At 37.3% G+C, this 25445-nt stretch overlaps 1 protein-coding gene across 1 annotated transcript in view; it reads left to right on the forward strand.

The window, feature by feature from the left end:
* USH2A (usherin) overlaps window positions 1-25445 on the forward strand; it is a 702118-nt gene that overhangs the window by 283985 nt on the left and 392688 nt on the right. Inside the window, exons 25-29 of the mRNA XM_035010130.1 lie at window positions 210-340; window positions 5405-5678; window positions 10384-10587; window positions 10715-10795; window positions 13605-13799. Of these exons, the coding sequence (XP_034866021.1) occupies window positions 210-340; window positions 5405-5678; window positions 10384-10587; window positions 10715-10795; window positions 13605-13799 (885 nt within the window). The remainder of the gene's footprint in view (window positions 1-209; window positions 341-5404; window positions 5679-10383; window positions 10588-10714; window positions 10796-13604; window positions 13800-25445) is intronic.

The following is a 25445-nucleotide window of genomic DNA, read 5'->3' on the forward strand; positions in this document are numbered from 1 at the left end:
AGAGAGTAAATTGCTTCCTCTTACAATGTATATCAAGTTCACTCTGCCACTTCTGTACAGTTAACAAGGGGGATTTCTTAACATCGATTTGCATCTTTTTTGCAGAGATGTACTCGATGACAGTATATGTCCTAGTCTTTGTACCACCTTTACAGTGCTGGTGGTTATGCTTTGCACATGCTGATATGTACATATTCTTTTCTTTAAAGGGTTCCTGGAACTTCATCCATACGTGTTTCATGGTGGAATGGATTTTGAGATTTCCTTTAAGTTCAGAACTGACCAATTGAATGGATTGCTTCTTTTCATTTACAACAAATATGGACCTGATTTTCTTGCTGTATGTTCATTTATGTAGTTAAATTTACTTGAGAATGTCAGATATAACTTTAAAATCAATAAGCCATGTGTTTATAATATGCTAAATTGGGATTTCTTTTGAAATTCTCTTTTGTTTTCATTTTCTTCCCTAAGTCATCTTTAGTTTTGGAGTCCTGTGAAACATTTTGTGCTTTAGGATTATGATGTTTGAAAATGACCGCTATTCCTGTGAAAATTGAATTTTAGCAAAATAGTTATGAGGAATTAAGAAAATCCCATTTAGTTTCCCAATATTAAAAGTTATTTCCTTCATTATTTTTTGACATAATAGTGTCAAAAAACTATATACAATAAATATATATATATATATATATAAAGATTTATTTATTTTAGAGAGAGAGTGTGTGTGCACAAGTGGGAGAAGAGGCAGAGGGAGAGGATTTTCAAACAAACTTCCAGCTAAGCATGGAGCCCGACAGAGGGCTTGATCTCAGGACCCATGAGATCATGACGTGAGCCAAAACCAAGAGTCAGATGCTTAACTGACTGAGCCACCCAGGTGCCCCTATAATAAATATTTTTCATATTACACACACACACACACACAAACACATGCATAATATAAGGTATAAAAGTACAGTGAACACTCATGAACCTACCACCCAGCCCAAGAACTAAAAAATCACTTATGGGGTCTTTCCTATCCCATTTCCCTATCTCTCCCTGGAGCTAATATGTAGTCAGAATTTTGTGTTTATTATCCCTTTTAATGTAGTTATGGTCTAAACACCATGTATGAATGCCTAAAAATTCTTGTTTTTGACATTCATAAAAGTTGCATCATGTTCTACCTTTAGGCAATTGTTTTTTTGCACTCGACATTATTTTTGAGTCACTTATTTTCTCCATATAGGTATACATTTTCATAGTTGTGTAATTTATCTCTTCTCCTGTCAATGACATATTGGTTGTTTCCATGTTTTTGCTATGGCAAACAAAGTTGCTATGAACATTTTTATACATTTCTCTAAATATAGTGGGCAAGTGTAATTTCTTTTACTTGCTTTAATCAGACAGATATCATTGTCAAAAATAAGTATGTGATTAAAATGTTAATTTTTAAAAAGTTATTAAAGAACTTGCATAGAATCAAGGGAAAATCATGAACATCTTGACCTCATTGCTCATATCTAGGCAAATAGGTAATAAAACACATGTCTTGGCGATTTTATGATTCTAAGTTATTTTCAGTTCATTGATTTTGTATATTCCTAGATTATATACTGTCAATTTTGCTGACCAGGTAAGTAGAAATATATCCCTTCACAGTGTTTATTAAAATTTCAGCTTATTTAAAGTATTTATTTGTCCTCCTATTTACTGTTGGCCTCCCTTACTGAAATGTAATCTCTCTGAACACAGGGCTGTTGGCTGTCTTCTTTATAGTTCTATCTTCATTGCCTACCTCTTGCACTTGTTAAGTGTTTGATAAAGATTGTTGGATGAATGAATGAATGAACCTGTAAATGAGTTCATGTTGCGGTGACCCTCACTAAGCATTCTTTAATCGTCTATAAGTGCATAAATTCTGGGGAGGATGCAAAGATATTTTCATTTGGCCTTTCCTCTTAAGGACCACTTGCCACTATTGGAGGGTCACACATCCTGCTGCAGCCTTCTCCAAACTTCCATCTTCCTCCATTCATTGACTTTGGGAATATAATACATTTGAATACATGAATACATGAATACATATTGAATAATAATGTTAACTTTAAGCTTTAATGAAATACATGAATACATATTGAATAATAATGTTAACTTTAAGCTTTAATGAAATAAATCTTAAAGAATCAAAACATTTAGACAAACATATATTGAGTGTCTACTATGTGTTAGACTTTCTTTTCACACTTACAACATAGCTATAAGGGAGGCAGACATTCCTTACATTCTACTCTTCCATATCTGAGGACATAGGCTTCTCCCAGATTATCTCTCAGAAAGAATTCTTCCTGTCATCCTAAGTAGCTTCAATATACATGGCTATCCTCTGGAGCTTGATTGACTCAGAAAGTTTTCACTGCTAAAATCTTAAATCTCAAAATACAACCTCATAAACTTTCAGCTTTCATTCTCTCTTACTGAGTTCACTAAGACATTGAGACCATTGGTTATCAGACCACTTTCTGTTTAACTTACTTCCTCCCTACCTCAGACACCATAATACAGCTTTTCAACCACTTTTCTGTCAACACCCTCAACTTGTATCTTCAATTTCACAACTCTGGGTCAATCATTCTAGCTCCCTAGCCTTTTCAGTTTCAACAGCCAGTTTACTGACCATCATAGGAGAACCGATAAAAGTATGAAGACTAGTAACACATGGAATTTTGAGGTTTCTGATTCCTTCATTCAACAGTATTTCTTGTTTACAGGATTTGTGCCTAGATTAGATGTGGAACATGAAAGAAAAAGAATGTCAGGACTGGAAAACACCACAACCTGAAGGTCTTCAGATAGTCTCATTCTTAGAATGGAAAGAAACCATCTCCTCACCTTCCAAACTCTCGACCTACAGCTTTTTTTATGAGCCACGTCTGGTTTCACTCTCTCCTGACTCAGGAGAACAAATACATAATTACTACTCTTCCAACCAAAGTTAATATTTCTATCTTTACTCTAGATTCTATCCGTTCTCCTGCAAGAGCTTGTGCTACAAATTTTCCCCATTTTGTTAGTTCCAGTGTTCCTTCTTCATTGGCTCTTCTCCCTCAACATCTAAAATGGTTGGGCCTCATTTATTTTAATTTTTTTTCCTTTTGACTTTGAAAATTCTTCCTTTGTACTTCCCTTCCTTTCATAGTCTATTGCACTGAAAGTAATTACTCTGGTTATTTCTCCTTTTATGTTATCATATTTCAGTCCTCAGAACTACTATACATTATGATTCCTACTCCTACCACATTCCACGACAGAACCTTCTAATGTTGCCAGTGATTCCTGCATTTTCTAGTCTAATAGATAATTTTCAGCCCTTATCTTATTTGATCTTCCTCTATCATCCTTTTTTTCTTAAAATATTCTTCCCTACTGATTTTCCAAAATACTAGTTGCTCTTGATTTTCATTAAATCCTTATGGTTTCTCCAAGAAGATCATTGTCAACTTAAGGAATTATATCTACTCTACCTTCCTCTTAAAACATTGGTCTGGCTGAGGACTCTATACTCTCTCACCATTTCTTTTCACTGCTTTTACACTAACTAGATGATCTTATTTATCTTCTCATTAACCTTTTCTATTTTACTGCCCTATCTTTATGTTTGACTGCCTCAAAAAAAAGTTTCTTCTGGATGTTTTGTAGACATCTTAAACTCAGTATATTTAAAATTGGCCTCATTCTTCACTGACAATGATAATATCAAGTCTTTCTTCCCTAATGCTTTCCATATTGTGATGGTGGTAAAACACACCCATGCAAGAAAGAGCCTGGGTATCCTTGACTTCCTTTTCATTCATCTAACACATTCAGCTATTTGCCAGGTCCTGCTGAGGTTTTACAAGCTGAGTTGCTTTTAAAAATACCTTTTTGTCTGAGTTTTCACTGTCTTCACCATTGTTACCTGTATTTCAATGGTTCTCATAATTTTTCTCACAACCATAGTGATTCCCTAATAGGTTTCTCCAGTTACAGTGCAGCTTTCATTTCCATTTCCATGAACTTCCTAGGACTGGTAGGGTAAACTTTCAGCGCAAGATAATAGTGGAAAGAATATAGTCTTTGGTGTCAGCCAGACAAGAGAAAGATGTACGTTTTCCGTATCACTCAAAATCCTCCAAAACCTTGCTTCTACATACCTAGTGGGACTCTTTCTAACTACCCCCACCATAATTTAGTCTTTTTTTTCTAAACCTAATTAGCTCGTACATGTCCCCATACCGCTGAATGTGTTCATCTCCCTGTGTTGAAGGATTCTCCATGAACCTTACATACTTCTAAAAGTCATAATTTCAACCTTTCCCAGTTCTGAGGGAACAAAATATATATCCTTTCTTTGTTGCCATTGCACCCAATTATTCTCTCGGTTATGGTATTACCCCAGATGTTTGCCTCTGCTGTTGGATGGTGTGATTCTTAGGAACAGTTTTTATCTTATAGCAGCAGATTCATGGAACATAGTGGGGGACTCAATATTTATTGAATGAATAGATACATGACTGCTTATCCAATGTACTTCACAAAAAATGATATTTACATAGAAAAAGTAATAATTTTTATCTGGAATTACTTAATTTCATTTGCCATGATTGATCTCAAATTTTTAAGTACCCTATTTTTGCTGGTTTGAGTTCTAACAAAATAAAAACATAGTAGATAAAATAATTGTCATGTAACATTTTGAAGGGAAACATATGGAGGCATTTCCTTTACCACGAAAATTTGGGTGAAATATATTTGTATTAGAAAATGACACCTCAATCTAAAAGAATACACATAGAAGCAATTACATTAGTTAGAGATTTAGAATAATAAAACTGAAATATTGAATCAAAATCCATCTTACAAATTTGAAATTGAGTTCACCAACCAGTTAAAATAAGCTTAATCAGGCTTGACATTTCATTTTCTTATTGTCTTGTCATATTTTTCCCCCAAATTAAATTGATATATGAAGTAGTATTTTCTCATTTTCTAAAAACTCAAGTAAAAATAGAGTTATAGTTCAAACTATTCTCTTCAGTCATTCAGTCACTTATGCCAGGGTTTAATCTTTTACCTGTGTTGCACAGAAAAAAATAAATAAAGTTTTTACCTACATTATGTTGTATCACACTGTATAATCATTACTGGGTATGAATTTGTTTGACTCAATACAACATTCTTCATGTCAATTATAAGGTTGCAAAGTACTCCATTATATGTTACTCCAGTCCCGCGTAGAATAAAGTGGAACATTTTTATAGAGTGCTTTCAGGGAAATTTGTTGCTTTTCTTCAAGAAATTGACCTTCTGCTCTCTCCCAAACTGCCATTCTGCAGCCTTTTTATATACCTATTTTCTTTTTTAATGTGAAATACAGATGGAACTGAAGAGTGGAATATTGAGCTTCCGGTTAAATACCAGTCTTTCCTTCACACAAGTGGATCTAAGGCTCGGGCTGTCCTATTGTGATGGAAAGTGGAATAAAGTGATTATTAAAAAGAAAGGTTCCATCATATCAGCAAGCATGAATGAACTGACAGAGCGTGTGTCACAGTCCAGAGCCCAGCCACTGATGGTGAATTCCCCCGTCTATGTGGGAGGAACCCCACAGGAGCTGCAGGACTCTTATAAAGACCTGAGTTTGGAACAAGGTAAAGTCCATCTGGAGAAATCCCCAAATAAATACACCTCTGGTCCTACCGGGTTTTAGTGGTTTTGTGTTTTAAGATATAGCAACAGAGTCAGTTTGGAAGCAATACCTACCCACCCCTTTTTGGAAGCTCTAAAAAAAAATCAGAATGTTTCTTCAAATAGTTTGGTATGTTGCCCTTAAGACTATGCCCTCATGCCTACTTATAATCAATATACTTATTTTAACTTGTCTTCAGCAAATATAATTGTAATTTATGTATATATTTCTTCATGTGTTTTCTGGTTCTTCCAGATACTGATCATAATCTGTATTCACAGACGAAAAACATAGATTAGGTTGGTGTGCACAACTAAGAAAAATGGCATTAAATTCACTGGGATTTTTTTCTGATATAACTGCTAATTGTCTCTGCATTTCCATGGAGCTATCCTATAGCAAAGCACATGAGAGAGTGGGTTTAATTGACTTTTAAACATACTGGTGAAAAATCTATATTTCATTTATTATTAATAACCACAAATGAAATAAAAAGTGCATGAGTGCATGACTTATAACTAAAACAAGCGTTTAACTCATATAATAAATTTGAACATAATCAGAGAAATTAATTCAAAAAGGCTAACAGTAGCTGAATGTATGCTGTGTGCAGAATTCATTGTTCTGAAAGGTTTACATGAGAATAAGCGGGTCAGCTCTTCATAACAAGCCCCTGTGTTCAGTATTATTATTTAAATCCCCATTTTACAGATGAGGAAACTGAAGAGCAAAGTAACCTGCCCAAGGTCACATGGCCAGTAAGCAGATAGCAAGCCTTTCTGTCTCAGGCAGGCTGGTGTCAAAATCCACTCTCCTTATTATAAGCAAGTGTTTTCTTTTAAGGGGAATTGGCCAGTGTGCCTTTTCTACAAATTGGGGAAAGCACAGAAACTTTAGTTTCTGAAACTTAGTTTGTGACTAAGCATGCTCCCATGTAGAAAATGTTCTCTACATATTTCAAAATCTATGTACCGCGAATGGTTAAAATTTCCATGAAGCAGTCTTTGCCTATTTGGTAAGTACATAAAGATTTAAATGCCTTTGAATAGAAAATATATGGCAAGCTCTAAGGAGACTTTTAGAAGGGTCCTAGTAAGGAGTTAATGAATATCTGGGGTGTAAGAGAGTAATGACATTTTCAAGGCACTTAAGATGTAACAGCAGCTAAAAATATTACATTCGTATAAGGGCTTCTCCGGGTTTTCAGGTTTCTGAGGTTAGAAAGAACTTGAAAACCCTTTGTATGAGCAAGATTACTTGATCCTACTTACATCTAGGAAAAAATCCCCTGCATATGTGCAATTATACTTTGTACACAAAAACCCATTACTATGATGGGCATAGAGACTTGGCTTTAGCCAAATTTTAACTGTAATTATAAGACGATCATGATAGAAGTTTAACACATCAACATAAACCCAATGAGGATAATTCAATCTGCCCTATGACTAAGTCTATGATACTGAAAGATATTTTATTTATGGGTAATACTAAATTTTTATCATTGTGGTATCATACATATCAGTGGTTCTCAAGCCACTGATAAAATATTGAAGTATAGTTTCGGGAACATAGTAGGAACTCAGTAAAATGAGCTGTCATTATTATTACTATTCAAGATACATTAGAATCTCCTGGAAAGGTTATTAAAAATTCAGATTTTATGACCCTATTGCCTAAGATTCTGACTCAGATGCTTTGAATGATACTAATCTATATAGGTAACTTCACGTTTTATACAGTGATCAGGAGAATAGTCACCATATGGGGCTGCTGCCTGTATGTAGTAATATGCAATTAAAATTAGTCATGTTCACTTATTGTAATTTCTTCAATCCACTCTCAAATGGCCTTAAAAATGTTCTGTGCTTCTTAATTAGCACCTTTTTTCAGAGGCTTTACTTTGTGGTCATGTTAGTGCTATTTTTTTCGTATCCATTAATGTTGTAATCTTCCTTTGAATCAAATGCAAATTAGCTTTCCTCTGTAGTTTGGAAATGCTGGGCAACCTAATTTGCTGAAGATGTGTCACCTCAGATCATGGACATTTACCTTAGAACTACCACTTGAGACTATCACTTACCTGCAGGTTGGGGGCGATGGGGCTGGGGCTCATGGGATCACAGATTATGCTCTGACCCAAGCCCTGTGGGGAGAAGGCAGGAGTAGGTGCTGGAAGCCAGCCTTCCTACCAGCCAATGCCCCCATGTTGGGCTGCCTCCACCAGAAAAGCTACTGTCTTTCTGATTTGTCAACTTAGAATTCTGGGCCACCTTTTATTTATTCAGAGGCCTGGGAGTGGGGAGTCATTTTTGATTCTCAAAAGCAAGCAAAGGAGGCATCTCCATTTTTCTCACAGATAGGCCCTTTCCCCTCTTCCTATCCTAACACCCCACTCAAATTTTGAAGGCAATTGAGGAGTATTTCTGGTGGAAATCATTCTGGTGGTGCAGAGTTGGAAGAATGGTGACTTGATTTGACAAAAATCTCTGTCTGCTTTAAGATAGCACCGTGAGGACCACACACTAGAGCTCAGGATTCTTCACCTCCAAGGCCTGAGGCCGGAGTACCACTTCCTAAGGAGGAATAATATTTAAAAACCTTACCCGATGACTCTCTGTACCTTTTTCTTTATCTCCAGAATGAAGGCAGACTACCTCTGTGGCCTTTCCCAAATTTAAAATTCCATCCCGTGAATTAATTTTTAAGACGTTCCTTTTTTTATTTTTAATTCTTAAAATTGTAGTAAAATATACATAAAATTTACCATCTTAGCCATTAAGTGTAGTTCAGTGGCATTAAGTATATTTTGCTGTGCAATCATCATCACCTTCCATCTCCGGAACTCTTTCCATCTTGCAAAGCTGAAGCTCTGTGCCCTTTGAACAATAATGGAACTTTCCTTGTAACAGCACTCAGGTGTTTGCCCAAGCTACATTTTCACTGTTTGCATTTTGTCGTTAGGGAAAATGGGGTACAGAGAAGTTAGGTAACTGAACTCCAAGCCATCGGAAAATTACTGCTGGAAAAGAAATCAGAATTCTTAACTTCTGAATTTTCAAGCAGATGCTTTTATATTGAGCTTCATTGCTTTTATTTCAACTCCGCCAACTTATTGAGTGTCTACTGTGTGTTCAAGATAGATGAGCAGTATTGATCAGTCGGGCCTGAGGGAACGTGAATACGAGCAAAGACATTTTAAAAGGAACTAGGCTGCAACTTAATATGTTAGAAGACATAATAAAACATCATATAAATGCTGAAGAGAACAATATGGTCATTGTTACTGTTAGCTTATTTTACTGTTAGGCATTGCATTCTGTTTTATTTTCTCTTCCTGCTGATGTGCTTTAATCTTGAAAAGAGCGAAGCATGTGTTTGGGGCCTTTCAAACTTGACGGTATTTTGTTCAGAAAGAGCGTGTGCGTGCACTAGCTCAAACTCAGTCTGTCTCTTCTTTGACAATTTTGTGCAGTGTTCTGGGCAGAGTGCTGCCAACCCTCATTGAGTTGATCTCTGTTTACACAAAATAGCATGTAATTCAGAGCCACGGCTGCTTCCTGGCTGACTGGATGCCCTCTGGCCCTCTAACAAAAGAGCAGTGCATACTCCTCATCCATTTCTTCCACATTCCCTGGTAAACCTCCCAGAACTCCACTGCACTGTGGTCATTCTAAAGTCGACTGGGTAGAATACACGTTCCGAAAAACCTCCGGGTGTTGCCATCACCAGAGCTGAATTTGCTCCCTGTCATACTGCTGTGAACATAAAACTGGTGACCATTGTGTAGAGTCAAAATTATGGAACTCAGTGAAAATGATGGCGCATAGTAATAGTTCCTCTGTATGCTGATTTAACTGGGACTTAGTTCTATAACGCTGAAATGATTCTAACCGAGTTCATGTCACTATCTCAGGATTCCAGTCTATTTTGAAACTACATTCTCCCTCCTGCTATCTTGCACAATAATCCTCAAAGGGTGTTTTTCCCTCAGTGAGCTTGTTGAATAATTGTGCTCCTCCAAATCTTATTTTTAGCACTAAAACAATGACTTACATAGGTGACTGAATTTTCCAGAACTGAGGGACATGTGGCTACCCCTCTACCATAAGGTCTAATTGCCTACATTTTGTTTCATAAGAATAAACAGAACGAGGGTGCCTGGGTGGCTCAGTCGGTTAAGCGACTGCCTTCGGCTCAGGTCATGATCCTGCAGTCCTGGGATCGAGTCCCGCATCGGGCTCCCTGCTCGGCAGGGGTTCTGCTTCTCCCTCTGCCCTCTTCCCTCTCGTGCTCTCTCTGTCTCTCATTCTCTCTCAAATAAATAAATAAAATCTTTAAAAAAAAAGAATAAACAGAATGAGAAAATGTGGGCCTAAAAGAAGCATAATAAATACTTCCAGTTGCATATAATCCAGCTGAATTATAATGATGACCTTATGTATTTTTTCAAGATAACATAAATCTGATACCTCCTCATGACAACCTAGCCTGGTAAAAAGCAGAAGGAGGCATGAGGGATTTCCCAACTGAGACTCAAAAGTTTAAATATTGTCTCCACAGCAACCCCCACGCCTCATCAAAACGTAGTACTGCCGAGGACAGAAATGATTGGCAATTAACGACTCAAGCCTTTTATGCGATATTAATCCCTTACTATTTGCTAGGTTTCGGCGGTTGCATGAAGGATGTTAAATTTGCACGGGGTGCTGTCGGTAACTTGGCATCTGTGTCCAGCACTGCTGTCAGAGTCAATCTGGATGGATGCCTATCAACTGACAGCGTTGTTAACTGCAGGGGAAATGACTTCATCCTGGTTTACCGGGGGAAAGAGCGGAGTGTTTACGAGAGTGGTCTGCAGCCTTTTACAGGTACTGTGGAGGTGCTCTAAATTAAATGTCACATGTCTCCCACTTGTCGCCTCTTCCCTCCCTGCCAGCCCACTGCTAGTCTATATGAGGAATATTTTAATCTTTCTGCTTCTTATTTCCATTTAAGAATACCTGTATCGAGTGATTGCCTCACACGAAGGAGGTTCTGTATACAGTGATTGGAGCCGGGGCCGTTCAACAGGAGCAGGTAAATAGTATTTCTCTTAAAGTGGATACGTGCACACGCGTGCACGTGTTTGTGCATACATGTCTGTACATGTAAGAAAAAGAAAAGACTGTATTACCCTGAAGCAAGTAGTGGGTTTGTAATCTTAGGACAGAGCATGCGTTGGTTTGCAAATGTCAATGGCTAAAATGCTGAGGAGGTCGGTGTTTTGATTCCTCATTTATTTAGTGAGTGGTCACTCGGGCTTGATTCTTTCCTCTTCAAATGCAGAAGGAAGGAGGTTCAAGTTGTCTTAAGGATTTGATAGGCCTGTAATGTATCTAAGGACAGGAAACTTGTACAGACTGCATAGAACCCAGGAAGCTAACGTCAGGATTGATTACCATTGGGCAGGGCGGCACCCTCTTGCCTCTCTGCCACAGGGGGACATCTGAAACCTGTACCCTGGTCGGAAGCAGATGTGTCTTTTATCACATCGTGGCAGATGTTTGCCATGGTGGTGACTATTAGGATCTTCGAATGACTCTCCCAGGATAGAAATTGCTGATTGGTCTAAATTTCTTGAGTTGAAGGGGAAAAGCACCAGGAGATAGAATGTATTAGATTGAATCTCAGACAACCGATTTATAAATGCTCTGGACTTCTCACAGTGACCACAGCATCTTTTCACGTGATACCATCACAAGAAGACATTCATCATGAAAAATTTTGTGAATCAGTAGCTTTTTACCATTTGGGGTCAAATGGTCAGAGAGTCAAATACATTTCATAAGACTGCCATGTATGTCTCTCGAAGGAAGTTTATCCATAACAAGTCAGAGTTTGTCTAAAGGTGTGTTTTTCACCAAGATATTCTCTCATTATTATTATTTTTTTAAGATTTTATTTATTTATTTGAGAGAGAGAGAATGAGAGACAGAGAGCATGAGAGGGAGGAGGGTCAGAGGGAGAAGCAGACTCCCTGCCGAGCAGGGAGCCCGATGCGGGACTTGATCCTGGGACTCCAGGATCATGACCTGAGCCGAAGGCAGTCGCTTAACCAACTGAGCCACCCAGGCGCCCGATATTCTCTCATTATTAACCAGGGGCTACTAACACAGATAGCTTTTGAGACATCTTCTTGATGTAAGATAAATAAATACTGAGATGGGCTACTAAGAATAATTTTCAAAGCTCTTTGCCTATAGATTTTCCAGAAGAGGACAACCTGACACTTTTCCAGGATGATTTAAATGGTCATCTATTTATAGGCAAGACAATGAGCCGAAAGATCTCTTAAAATCCTTTCCAACTTCAGAGCTTGGAGAAAGCTATGATATAAAATATTCATTTGTTACTGGCGTATCCTCTGCCCCTATTTAGCCTCCTCTACTTTATTAACAAATACACTCTAAAGCCTGCTTTCAGTCTCCGTCAGCAGTGTAAATAGGTGTCTAGAAAGTGCATTGCTTACATAGCTTAATAGGCCCCATTTTGAGTATCACCGAGAAAGTATGCAAATAGAGCTCTGAATTTATAGCAATGATCTGACCACAAAGTCTTATGCCATAAATTCATATTTACAATCTGACCACAACACTGAGCAGCTACATGCTCCCAAGGGTTGGAGAATAATTGCACTATTTAATTATTTTTGAGTCAGTTTTGTTCTGTCCCTTATGAGAAGGCCATCTGTTAGACAGCACTGTACTTTGCCCTGTACCACATTTCAGAACGAATAAAATCAACATCACTCCCGTTGTCCCTTTGCTTGCATCTTGATTGTGTGGCCTGTGGGTTTTCCGTAGGTGCCCATGGTGTTTTAACAGCACAGACAGTGGTTCTCCGCCTCTGTGCTTCTCCGCACCCTCTATGTTCACATTGTTTCCCTTGAAGCTGCTCTATTATATTGGTCTGAACAGTAAAGTCAGAGAAGGAGGATATTTGATGTGGGAAAACCAGAGTGATCCTCCATCGACAGGGCTCAGGAGTCCGCGGGCAGAGAGAGCCAGCCTCTCATCCATCATCCTGCCATGGAGTTTCTTGGGTTTTTATCAGTGTTCCCAGAGCAGTCGGCTGTGATGAAGTTGTTACTGATCAGAACTGTAGAAATCTCTAATAAATAGTTAAAGGTTATGGATTTTTAAAATTAGGGGACGCGGCTTGTGAGTGAGGTTTTGCGGCTCCTTCCAACTTCCTCATTTTGTGTTATTGTTTCTGAGATACTCTGAAGGAAATATCTCTGAAAGTGATTTTGTGTAATCTCAAGGGTGCCAGTTCCTCTACCCCCAAAAATGCAATTAGGAATGTATCCTGTATATCATATCTGGTAGAACTTTGCTTTTTCAAAATTAATTTGAAAAACAATTGAATTTGGAAAATTAGATCAGACGTTCAAGTGCAAGACAATCACATTTGTGATATTTTTTGGCTAATACACTGAAGATATAAAAGTGTCAAACCACTATGTATAATAACAGTCTAATTATCTTGCTTCAAAGGGGTACATCATTATATTGTTTGAACCTGTTATCTGCCTACCATCCACCTCCTTCTTTATGAGTGATGTTTTAAAACATGTCTGGTACATTAAATGTTTTTGGAAAACCTGGACTAGACTTGAAAGAACATTATGTCGATGGAGTTTTGATGGTTTTGAAATACCGCTTAAACCGAATGGCTCAAGATGTGCAGTCATATTAAATCAATGCTGAAAAGTTACAACTCTAATAAATTGTATTTATGCTAATGGTTGAGTCTGATTTACTGTGGCCATTAAAAGTGAAGAATTGGGGCAATAGTCTTTTGAGAACGGCCATTTTCCCTGTTTTCTCCTTTTATTCTTTCACAGCTCCACAAAGTGTGCCAACTCCCTCAAGAGTCCGCAGCATAAACGGATATAGCATGGAGGTGACCTGGGATGAACCTGTGGTGGTGAGAGGTGTAATTGAGAAGTACGTTCTGCGGGCCTACAGGGAGGATGCCCCCCGTTCACCGCACATGCCCTCTGTCAGTTCTGAGCTTGTCAATACCAGCACGCTCACAGGTAAAGGTGCTTCCTTAAGGAGTAGATTTTTTAATATTCTGCTTTGATTTTAAATAAAAACATTCTTCAAGGGTCCCCCCACCCCCAAAATGGGTTATTCATATATTTTGCCCGATTAAAAACAGCAAGAACCATCTAATGAGATGGAAGCTTATATCTACCTAGGATGAAGAGGATAATTCTATAATGTTAATGGGCTCTTATGGATAGCTTCCTCACAAGGTTGATACCCTCTCCTCCCCAAAAGATAAGGTCACAGGTGACTCTAGCCCTTAAACACTCCGTACACCTCCTGTGGGGGTCCTATGTATACTTATAGGACCAGCTTACCTGTTTCACCATGCAAAAATGTACTCTTTGGGACTAGCCCAAGTTCACAGCACCATTATTTATTGGAAAATTGTTGATTAAACCTAATTATGTCAAGGTAGAGGAGTATGAGAGCACCATCAGTTTGACTGGCAAACCAGTGAATCAATTTCTCACAGGGCACCATGCCAGCCATGCAGAATGTCTGCAGGGCACCATGCTCGTACATCACACACGTGCCCATAGTCAAATGCATGCGTGTATAATAAGGCAGCAGTTTCCAGGTTCCTGAGATGTTAAAGCACATTTAAATGGAAAGCCAGATTTAAGTCTTTGACCAAAAAAAAAGGAAAATGCATCAATAAATTTGATAGAAAAAAATTTTCCTGGGGCGCCTGGGTGGCTCACTCGTTAAGCGTCTGCCTTCGGCTCAGGTCATGATCCCAGGGTCCTGGGATCGAGCCCCACATCGGGCTCCCTGCTCAGCGGGAAGCCTGCTTCTCCCTCTCCCACTCCCCCTGCTTATGTTCCCTCTCTCGCTGTATCTCTCTCTGTCAAATAAATAAAATATTTAAAAAAAAAAAAGAAAAAAATTTTTCTGTCAAAGAATTTTATAACTTGAAAAATTATATGCATTATAGAGTAGCCTTTATTATCTTTCGGTATCTATTGGTCAACCCCATCTAGCCTTTACTTCCTTCTTTAGATCCCTTAGAAACTACCACACAAGTCTAAAACCAACTGAACAAAATTTCACATCTTCCAGATCCTTCTTTCCTATTTTACCCACCTTATGAAACCCAACCCGATGAAGGCCATGGTTTGCCTTTGCCTGGGATGCACATTAAAGCTACGTGGGCTGGAGAAAAAAAAAAAAACAAAAAAAACCCCCGAGCAGTTTGTCACTACAATTTCTCAGTCCTCATTTTCAAATGGGTAGTCAGTAATGATGTCAGCCCTACCACATTTCTGTAATAAGCTCCTTCTCCTATCCTCCTCATTCAATATTTTAGATTTTTCGAAACCGTCTAAATGCTAACCTCTCCTCTTCCAACTCAACTGATGGTCTTATGTATTAGATCTTCCTAGACACCCGAGAAGAAACAGAATCTATCCTATAGGATTTCTGTTACTATTACTAGCAAACATATATATTAATTGCATTTTTCTGAGCAATAGGGTTGTTATTAGGGGTTAAATGCTTTAATGTTTGCTAAAACATTTAAAATTCTTTTTGGTACATTATAAGCATTTGCCATCATTATTATCTTCATTTTTTACTTTTCTCTTTACTTTTCCTTGTTTTTACAAGGCTTTCCTTATCCTATAAAAAATAAAATCTTCAAAAGTCCTTTGGACTCCAACTCTTCCTGCCTTTTCAGAGATGTGACTGGTAGCTCTTCTCTCCCTCCCAATCATATTTTAACCTCTCTCCACAGTCGTAGTTCACAAGCTGTGGCCCCAGAACCAGCATCAACAGCATCACCTGAGACCCTGTTATTAATGCAAATTCTCCAGCCCACCCACACGTGCTGAATCAGCAACTCTGGAGGCAGAGCTCAGCAATCCTTGTTTTATTTTTTTTTATTTTTTTATTTTTTTTATTTTTTTTAAAGATTTTATTTATTTATTTGAGAGAGAGAATGAGAGAGAGCACATGAGACGGGGGAGGGTCAGAGGGAGAAGCAGACTCCCTGCCGAGCAGGGAGCCCGATGCGGGACTCGATCCCGGGACTCCAGGATCATGACCTGAGCTGAAGGCAGTCGCTCAACCAACTGAGCCACCCAGGCGCCCCTCAGCAATCCTTGTTTTAATAAGCCCTCCTCATCTGATACTGAAGCATGCCAAAGCTGGAGAACCATTGCCCAGATGGATTCTTCCCAGGATCATTCAAACTCGATCAACTCCCATTGTTAAACATAAACAGACTTAAGCCAATTATTAAAAACCTTCCCTTATCTAAATTCCTTTCCAACTATGGCCCCCTCTCTCCTCTTTCCAAACTTGCTTCTAGCAAGAAGTATTAATGGATGTTGTCCCCAGTTCTTCACTTTATGGGGCTTCTGCACACTTGCCTTGCTAAGGACACCAACAACTTCCATATTTACCTTTCTAAAGAACACTTTGCAATCCTGGTCTGGACTGCTCAACAACATTCTACATAGTAGAGTTCTCACCGTTTCTTGAAGTATTTCTTTGCTTCAATGACTCTTCTGTTTACTTCCCAGTTCTCAGCCCCTTTATTCAGTGTCCTTTCCTTACTCCTTCTGAAACTCAAGTCTACATTTTGGAGAACCTCTGGGTTTAGACCTGGAATCTTTCACTCTCTTTCTGTTTTTCTACAGTCCTGTTCCAGGAACCTCATCAATTCCCACAGCATCAAATACCATAAAGATGGTACTGACTCCTCAGTCCACATCCCACCTAGATCTCCAAATGTGTGCATTCAACAGGCATTTGGAAAGATGGACATTCCTAATAGATGCCTCATAATCTCTGAAAAGACCATATCCAAACCTGAACTCCTACTCTTCCTGCAAACCCGCTATCAATAAATGTCACCTCCAGACACCCAGTTAATCAAGCTTGAGAATTTTTCTCAACTTTTCATATTCTCTTCATGCCTCTTATCCATGTTTTTTGACTGATTTTCCAAACTATGTGTTAAATTCATCTATCTCTCCCCTTATCTACTGTCTAAGCCAAACCACTACAATCTCTTACCTGGACAACTGCAATCCTATTCTTTCCCACTAACCCCACCCAACGTAAGTCCATCCCACAAAGCAACCAGACATCATGTCCCTCTCCTCAGAATCCTTCAGTTGTTTTCTACTACTTCTCTCCAAACCTCATTTTGTCTCAGTCTCTCCTCATTTTCTGGGCTTCCAACTTTTGCTTTTATAATTAATATGATTTTTTTTTAAGTCCATATGTAAATCTTTGAGGGAATTCCTGACAGTAATGGTAACATAGATACCTCAAAATGGAACAACTGGGTCAAAGGCTCTTAAGACATTATACATTCTTGCAAGTTGAAGTCAAGCAGACATTGGTACAAACTCGGCTACCTAACCTCCCTGAACTTTGGGGAAGTTATGTGTCCTTCTGGACCTTTCTTTAATGTCTTAACCTATGAAATGAGAGAATAATATTTACCTTGGAAGAATATTAAAAATATTAAGTATTATGATATTCTAGCTATAATGCTTTTTAGCTATGTAAGCTTGTACAAATCAGTTAATACCTGTGTGCTTCTGATTCCCTATAAATCAATGGGAATGAAATAACTCCCTACTTTATAGAATAGCTATCAGGATCAAATTAATCTATATATATGTAAAGCACACAGAACAGTACTTCTTGACACATGGATTACACTGTGTAAGTATTAGCTATCAGATATTTTTAAAGTGGGTAGCACAATGCTTAACATATAATAATTTCTTAACAAAGGATAGTTATTTGTATACTGCCAAATATATGCCAAAAAGGCTGTACAAAATATACTTACATGAGTAAGCACAATGCAAGAGTGTACATTTCATTTCATCCTAGTTGAACAAGTTTTTTTAGAGTTTAAAAAAAAACCCGCAATTTTTCAAAATATATCAGAATATGGTTTTAATTTGGTTTATTCGATTACTAGAGACATTAAGTATTTTCAGTGTTTACTGGTCATTTGTACTTCTTTTATGACATTCCTAGGAAGTTTCATTGTCAATTTTTCTATTGGAAGACTCACATTTTCCTCTTGGTTTAAAATGTCTCTTTACATATGAAGAATATTATACTTATATTTGCCTTATGTGTTGCAACCCTCATCATTGCTCATTTTTCTTTTATTTTTTATTTGCATTTTATTTAAAAAAATTTTCTGTAGTTAATATAATATTTTAAATTTTTTTTGTTAATTTTCTGTGGGTAATTTGAAAAAAAATCCATACTCTCCTTTCAGGGTAGACTAATATTTGTTTACATTAAATATGCCATATTGATAATATATAACGCATATTTTCTGAACTAGTAATTCTAAATTTGAAGTAAAATCATATCAGAAACTGGGAACAGAGAGGTTTTACAAATTATACCAGCCTCTCCTAAGATTCTGAAGGTTAGTCAGAGGAAAATAACCCCCTCAGACTGAAAACCAGTACAATATATTATTGGATCTTGCTATAGGGCATGTCAATCATGTGAACGGTGTACAGAGAAAATAAAATTAGAGAACCACTGACCAATTATTATTTATTTTTATATACTCATTCTGTAAAAAACTAAGAAAAAGTCTCAACTATCAATGCAATTCTGTTAATTTCTCTTCTGGAAACATGCTTTTTTTTCTTTGTCTTTTCCTTTTTCTTATTACTTTACATTCATTATTTGTATTTTAATGTTCAAAGTCACATTGTTTTAGTTATATCTCTATAAATAGAATCTAGTTTGATTTAGTTTTATATTTAACTTGAAATTGAATTGGGAGTTTAGCTCATTCACATTTATTTTTATAATTCATACAATTGCTCTTATTTCTGCCATTGTATTTCATGCTTTCCAGTTTTGTTATTGTTTTTTAATACTTTTTAAAACAATTCTTTTATTTTTTGTTCTTGCCTGTGTGGACTATGAATTCTTTAACTCTTTTCTCTCAAAGGGTTCTAAGGGTATATCTGCTGTTCACAATTGTGAAGTAAACAGACAAGGATGTATGTAGGAAGTAATCTTAAAGATTATAGAGCATTTAACGGTAAAGAGAAAAGAATACCAGAAAGTGAGGTAGGGGTAAGGAAGTAGAGTCAGAGAGCTGGATTTGGTGGAGACGCGAGGGGTGTGGAAATTAGATAGTGGCAGCTGTTTTGTCATTTGGTTGGGATAACAAGGTATTGAGAGAGGAATGTAAGTAAAGTAGATCATGACCAGTTTTGCGATTGATCTTAAATTAATCCCCCTTTAGCATTTCTGAAGTGACTTTGGTGAGATTGTAATGTTTACTTTTGGTTGTTAAAGTGGTATTTCTTTGGCTGAGACAATGCTGGTGCTGGATGCACAAGGTAATTTAGCTTTATTGGTTCACGTAAGATTCTTTACTGATTAAGTTATAGTAAAATGTATTGGCGTCTTTTCATATATTTCTTTCTGTTATATGCAAGCTCTTTTATTCTTCAGACATGGGTCCTTCTTTGGCTTGGGAAGTTTGCTGTTGTATATGTGATTATTACTTCTGGTAAGAAATAGCAGTTTTCAATCTTGTCTATTTCTGCTGCCCAGAACACAGCTTGTAAAGTCAAATCAATCTAGGGTCAAATTCCAGCTATGTCACTTGTTAGCTGTATGATCTCAGGCAGATTAAAAAACATATCCCTGTATCAGAGTTTCCTCACCTATAAACTTTTATGTTATGGAATTGTTGTGAAGATAAAAAAAATATGAATTGCCTCTATAGAATATTTTGCTCAGAAACAGGCACATAGTAAATGTTCAACAAATTAATCCTTATCTTAATACTCCTTGGTCTTTGAATTCTAGGTTATGACTTTGTAATTGTTTCCCTTTTCGTTTTCTGATTTTTCATTATTGATTCTGCTCTTTGAACCTTCTAAGGTGATTTTTAAATTTTTCTATCTCCATCTTTTCTATGATCTGCATTTGTTTCTCCTCTCATCCAGCTCACCTGGATTTCTGCTTACCTCTCAGTTTTCTCAGTTTTCATCCCTGTCATTTACCACTGGCCTTCCATCTCTGGCTTCATGGACTCCAAGTTCTTTTAGATCTTATTAGTAGTATGAAACTGAAGAGTTAAAAATTTTATAGGTTTCCTGAATTCAGTCTTCCCCAGAGCATAATAGTCTATACTTGGAGTTCTATGCTCTCTTCTTCCTTTTGAGTCACAGATGTTCTTCCTGTTGGCTAAATGCACCCCCAACTCCCACATCCACAGCTAAATGTACCCCCAACTCCCACAACCACAGTTCACTGGCCCCATCCCTAAATTTAGCTTCAGACTGAGTGTTTGCTCAGGAAAATTAAATCATTTTCAAATCACCTTACTAGGGACTTAGTTTCTGTTAACAAAAACCTTCACTGGGATTATGCTAGGTCAACTGAGGTAAAATTGCAATAGCCTCATGGCAATATGTAAATCTCAACACCTTTCGCCCCAGTATTTGGTGAAGGAGGCTGAGAACCTGTAGGCATTCTGTACCCAGCTGGGGGTGGGGTTTGCCCTGGGCTCTCCTTCCAGTAGTCCACTTGTTTTTGCCTGGTGTCCTTCCAGGTATTTCTAAATAATTTTTCATTTCATTGGTATTCTTGTAAGACTGTGGTTCTCCACCATGGGTGCACACTGAGCTACCTAAGAAGCTTTAAAAAAATACTGATGCCCAGGCTCCACCTGCAAAGATTCTGATTTTTTGGTTTAGAATGCAGCCTGGGTATTGATATCTTTAATGTCTGCAGATAATTCTCTTGTACAGCTAGCATTGGGAAACACTGTGAAAGGCAGGAGTTTGACACCATGATCAAGTCTCAGTTTTACCCAGAGATGCTTATGGCAACTTTCACCTCCCAAATGAAACTTGAAAATGTAGGACAAGGGTGCCTGGGTGGCTCAGTTGGTTAAGCGACTGCCTTCGGCTCAGGTCATGATCCTGGAGTCCCTGGATCGAGTCCCGCATCGGGCTCCCTGCTCGGCGGGGAGTCTGTTTCTCCCTCTGACCCTCCCCCCTCTCATGTGCTTGCTCTCTCTCATTCTCTCTCTCTCAAATAAATAAATAAAATCTTTAAAAAAAAAAAGAAAATGTAGGACAAAAAAAGATAAATGTCTATATAAAAATGATAAAATATTAAAATTAAGTATATAAAATTAGCAAAGGAAAATCATAGGACAACAAAAATTAAGTGCCTGAGTATTGGGAAGAGGTGGGAAATTATGGCCACACAAAATGCAGAAAGCAAAATGGGAAAAAATGAGTATTAACTAAGAGCACCAGAAGAATAGAATAGTGGGACAGAATATTTACTATTCATGAATTTGGCTACCAAAGGATTAAATGAGATAAATCCCAGTAGCAGTGAAGAGTCCAAGGGTTAACAGCCCTACTCAGGAGCAAATGGGCCCCTTTGGGCTACAGGGTCTGGATTCTGTGCCCTCTGAAGGCCAGGGTTCAGAGCAGGGAGTTTTTGAAAGTTCATTTCCTCAGCTGGAGCCTCAGGGTAGAAAGCCCTGCAGTCACCACTCCAGTGTATCTTTAGACTTGTTGCAAAGGGCTCCAATTAACTCTGGTAGCTTTTGCTGATTTTCCCTCCAGCCCTGTTAAGATGCGAAGTTGCTTCCCAGAGAGACAGTCCTGGCATTTCCCTTCAAACCAAGGGCTCCTCAGAAAATGACTTCACAATTTGATTTGAAATTATGTCAAGAATAAGTGGATTCAAGAATCTGCACATATACAATGTTTTTTTTCTTTTTTTCCCCTTAAGGTATTAAACATATAAACTTATCTGCATAATTAGTACAGCATTTGGCATAGTGCTAGGGCTATAACTGATACACAAAAAAAAGTATTTTCTCAATTTCATTGTTGCATTGCACTGAGCTAAAGCCTAGGAGTTATATATTCCTTCTTCACAATAATAAATAATCATAATTAATGATATTTATTGTTCACTGTAGTTTAGCAGAAGAACTGATCATAATCTTTTAGATTACCCAAATAAATCTAAATTTATGTAGAAAAATAAATGAAAGACATTTTAATTTATAATGCAACTAATATTACAGTTTTTGTCACTAAAATTGGTTCAGTCCTCATATACAATAGACTCTAATCTTCTACTTAAAGAAATTGGGTTGCATGCTGAAGATCTGCCTCGTGGTTTTCTTTCTTTTCTGTAGCCTGATAGTACTAATGAGTGATTCTCAACTCTATTGGTCATAAAGGGATTCCTGGATTGCTTATAAAATACAGATTCTTGGGTCTCCCACACAAGAGTCTGTATATTTGAGCTAAGGTTTGTAAATCTGCATTTGACTGAGTGTTCCAGGTGATTCTCTTGAAGAAGGTCCGTGGATCACATATTAAAGAACACAGGACAAGGAGAATGGTCAGGTGAGAAGGTATCATTTTTCACCGGCTGGGCTTGAATTTATCCCTGTTTTGTTTTCTCCTGGGCCCTTGTTCCAACTGCACTAGCTTTGCAGGCAGAATAATGCTAAGGGCAAGTGGAGAAATAGAGGCAGTGTTAGTAGGGTCTCTGACCCTTAAGGGCAGTGCTTCTGAAAGTCACCCAAGGAAAATAAATGAGAATTACTAGAGATCTTGGTAAAATCCAGACTCTGATTCAGTTGATATGGAGATGGGTGTGAGATTCTGGGTGGCTAACAAGGCCAACCCTAGCACCCCCCACCCCATGTGTCCAGTAGAAAGTCAGGGAGCTCAATATTTATATAAGAAACAAATAAACAACAAGTTTGAAATTTCAGGATGCCCACTGGATTTAGTGAAAAAAGATCCCAGTGCAGTTTAGCGTGTGAAATATAATTGTAACCTTGTAGTAGAATCTCATCTGCATGTATTTAAGTTATAAACATTTAACTACATGTGAAAAAAAAAAAAAACCTTTCAAAATAATGTCACAGGCAAAGGATGCTATCTAATCCTGAAATTGCCAATATCTGTTATCTGGGAAGAATGTGCAAATAATTTTAGGATCCCAGTCATTGACAAAAAAGTAAAACTCATTGTTACTCTCATCTGAGAAATCTGCAGAGAAACGACTATAATAAAAACTTCAGGGGTGCCTGGGTGGCTCAGTTGGTTAAGCTTCTGTCTTCAGCTCAGGTCATAATCCCAGGGTCCTGGGATGGAGCCCAGGGGAGCCTGCTTCTCCCTCTGCCACTCCTCCTGCTTGTGCGCTCTCATGCACTCTCTCTTTCTCTCTCTTCATTAAATAATTAAATAAAATAAAGTCTTATAAAACAAACTTCTATGTTTCTTTTTCTATTCGGTGGGGAATTCTTACTTCACAGTTGTTAAAACTGTCTGTGGGTGCTCTTTGTGCAAGCATGTTATTTCTTCATTAGACAATAAGCTCCAGAAGTCAGGTATCATATTTTATGTTTATTTTAAGTCTTGTTCAGTACCTTGCTCAAGGTAGACGATCAATACACTCTTCTCAAGTGATGAAGAATTAGACAAATGAACAGATGCAGCTTTCTGCTACCACCTCTGTAGTTAATGAAATGTTAATATTGTTATATCCTGCTGAGTTGAGTATTGAACTAGTGGTTCTTACTGAAGTCTCATCAGTGCTATAGTTTTCTAATTTTAGGAAATAATATACAGAATTATCACAAGTTAAACATATATTTGTAACTTAATATACATATTCCCCATGGAAAAAAAATGTTGGTAGGGTAAACAGAATATAAAAATTAGTTCCCAAACTTATACCTCATACTGGAACTCAAGTGCTATAATTTGCAATTAAAAATAATGGAAACTTATATTGCTATAATGCTGATAATTACACAGAGCTGAAGATAGTCATTTATTAGAAACAAAAGCATTATCTACTCTGTTCCAAGCTAGTGCTAGATCCTAACTTTACAACCTGCTTTTATTGTGTTTCTTTCCTAATATATTTTTATTGTGGTAAAATACACATAACAAGCAATCTGCTTTTATACCATGAAAATATGGTCTCTAAAGTAGAATATTATATTTTTTAAAAATCAAAGTTTTACAGGGGAAAGATAATAGAGATGAGTTTTCATTTCTATTTAATTTCACTGAAAGGATCCAAATAACAATGACTTAGACAAGATTAAGTTTTTCTTTTTCCTGGTAATAGATGTTCACAGTTATCAATGTAGGGGTGGGATGTTCACAGTGCCAGGGACCAATACATGTCCATCTTTTTGCTATGCCATCCTACGGAGGGGACTACTGCCTCATGGTCCGAGATGGCTGCATGAGCTTCAGCCATCCAGTCTGGTTTCCATGCACATTCACTTCAAAGACATACTTCAGAAGTCATTTCCCTACATACTTATGTTTGTACTAGGTATAGTCATGTGACAATGAACTTAACTCTGAATTTAAAAAGTCTGTGAACTAAGTTCATCATCACATGGCTGTAGTTAGCTGCTGAGAAATGGTGTCCTTATTCAAAATGGCCACTTGTCCAGCTATCGTTGTATTGTACTCTGAAAGAAAAGGAGTATCTATCCTAGGAGGGTCCTTCGTGGTCTCTGCCACAGCAAGCAAACTTCAGAAGTAAATTTTAAAAAATCATCTTGATAGTATTATTAAAAGATGAATTTTGAGGAAGTCTTTGCCATTTTTATGGTACCTCATAAATTAATATTCTGCATTTGTAGTTTATTACGAACTATTTCTTTAAATGCAAAGCTTGGAAGAAATGGTCTGAAAAAATGCACAAGACAAAAATATGGCCTATGACATAAATAGTAAAAATAGAAATGATGTAATGTTCCTGCTTAGCTAATGTAGAAGAATTTCATTAGGTAATGCAGTGTTGATGAGTTAATAGCTTTGTCTCACTCTCCTGAATACATAATGTGCCTGAACTACTTGAATATTGTGAAATCTTCAGATAGACCTCTTTACAAGTTACTCATTTTCTTTTATGCAGTAGGACTCTGCAGTGCAGGGTGCGGATTTCTTTTTGGGAACATGTTGTACCGTGGTTAAAAATGATGGTGACATATAAATTTTGCTGCCTAGTGATAATCAACTAGGCACGTTTATAATACTATAGCAGTCGATAGAAATACTTTAAGGTTGCCAATCAGATTTGATAAAGAAAAAGAATAGTTGCCCCCAAATTTTCTGTTTTCTAACTTCTAGCCATTTATATGTGTATTGCATTTGGGACTAATCAAAAACTTTATATATGTGTGTGCGTATAAATATATATCCATGTCCAATGTTGTACTCAAAAGCACACGCATACACACATGCACTGATACAGGATTTCTTATGAATCAGTTTTTATAAGGGAATATTATAGACATACACACTTGCTCATTGTGGGGGATAAGTATGCTACTTTCTGTTTAAACACAGAAGGATTTAGTAATAAATTTGAATCTTTTAACAAATTTTAAGGTGTAATTTTAAATAATTTGCTATAAAAAGTATGCTATTCTTTGTAGTGACATTATTTCAACCCATCGTTTTTCTTCTTGTCGAATGAGGATTTAGGTTGAATAGCAAGAACGATAATTTTGGAGACCGAAGATGTAGGTTCTAATCTCAGCTCTGCTGTTGGACTTGAGTGATACCTTCTACACTCTGCCCTATAGCAGCCCCCCT

This window comes from Mirounga leonina, unplaced genomic scaffold, assembly GCF_011800145.1.
Source record: "Mirounga leonina isolate KUSES-001 unplaced genomic scaffold, KU_Mleo_1.0 Mir_154, whole genome shotgun sequence".
Classification (NCBI taxonomy): domain Eukaryota; kingdom Metazoa; phylum Chordata; class Mammalia; order Carnivora; family Phocidae; genus Mirounga; species Mirounga leonina.